The sequence below is a fragment of the Penaeus monodon genome, chromosome 34, assembly GCF_015228065.2.
Source record: "Penaeus monodon isolate SGIC_2016 chromosome 34, NSTDA_Pmon_1, whole genome shotgun sequence".
In the NCBI taxonomy this organism is placed as follows: domain Eukaryota; kingdom Metazoa; phylum Arthropoda; class Malacostraca; order Decapoda; family Penaeidae; genus Penaeus; species Penaeus monodon.
In genome coordinates this window covers 32,954,538-32,955,272 of record NC_051419.1, presented here as the reverse complement: position 1 = coordinate 32,955,272, position 735 = coordinate 32,954,538, and the positions used below count along the sequence as shown (strand labels likewise).

At 34.4% G+C, this 735-nt stretch overlaps 1 protein-coding gene across 1 annotated transcript in view; it reads right to left on the bottom strand.

Moving 5' to 3' along the window:
• The window catches only part of LOC119594752 (60S ribosomal protein L7-like), a 6,995-nt gene that overhangs the window by 347 nt on the left and 5,913 nt on the right, over positions 1–735 (bottom strand). The window contains exon 6 of the mRNA XM_037943844.1: positions 202–299. Coding sequence (XP_037799772.1) covers positions 202–299 — 98 coding nt within the window. The remainder of the gene's footprint in view (positions 1–201; positions 300–735) is intronic.

Genomic DNA, 735 nt, shown 5'->3' with positions numbered 1-735 from the left:
CAGACCAGTAGTGCCCTGCCTTCAAACTTCATATCAATTTTATTAACACTTCTTAACTATCCCCCTGAAACTAACATTTAAAAGGTTCAAGAGAAACTATAACAAGGCATACATCCTTAACCCCTTGGATCTGGGTGACAATGTAATGAAAAAACTGGCTTAAGGGACAGGTGATGAGAATGTCATGAAATTAACACTTACCTTGAAGTTCCACATGAAGTTGTTCACTTTCTGGAAGTTCTTGCCCTGGGTGAAGATTTCATGGACCATATCTTCAACACAGATAATGCCGTACTTCCCTGTTGGAAAATGAAAAGGTTATTAACTCATTTTTCCTATTACAATATATTCACTGCAAGATCCTTACAAGACTGATTGCTTTATTATGTAATGCCATCCTTAGGTTGCAAAGCAATGGATAAATGAGCATACTTTCTCAATGGGGGAAAATTCTTTAGACATCTGATATAATAAACAATTTCATCTTGCATGACGAACTGGTACTCAAACCTTTCCCAAAAAGTCAATAACTGCCCAGCTTGTTGCCAATGCATGAGATTTCATATTGAAATATTAAAATTCAACTAGGAAATACCATAATACACATTCTGAATTAAATTCTAATTACAGATATTGAACTAACCTAAGAACTACACGTTAAACTAAATCACATCTTGAACTTGCTACAAGGAAATCCTCCATAAATGAAAATAAAAGCAATAACAAAGACAAGAA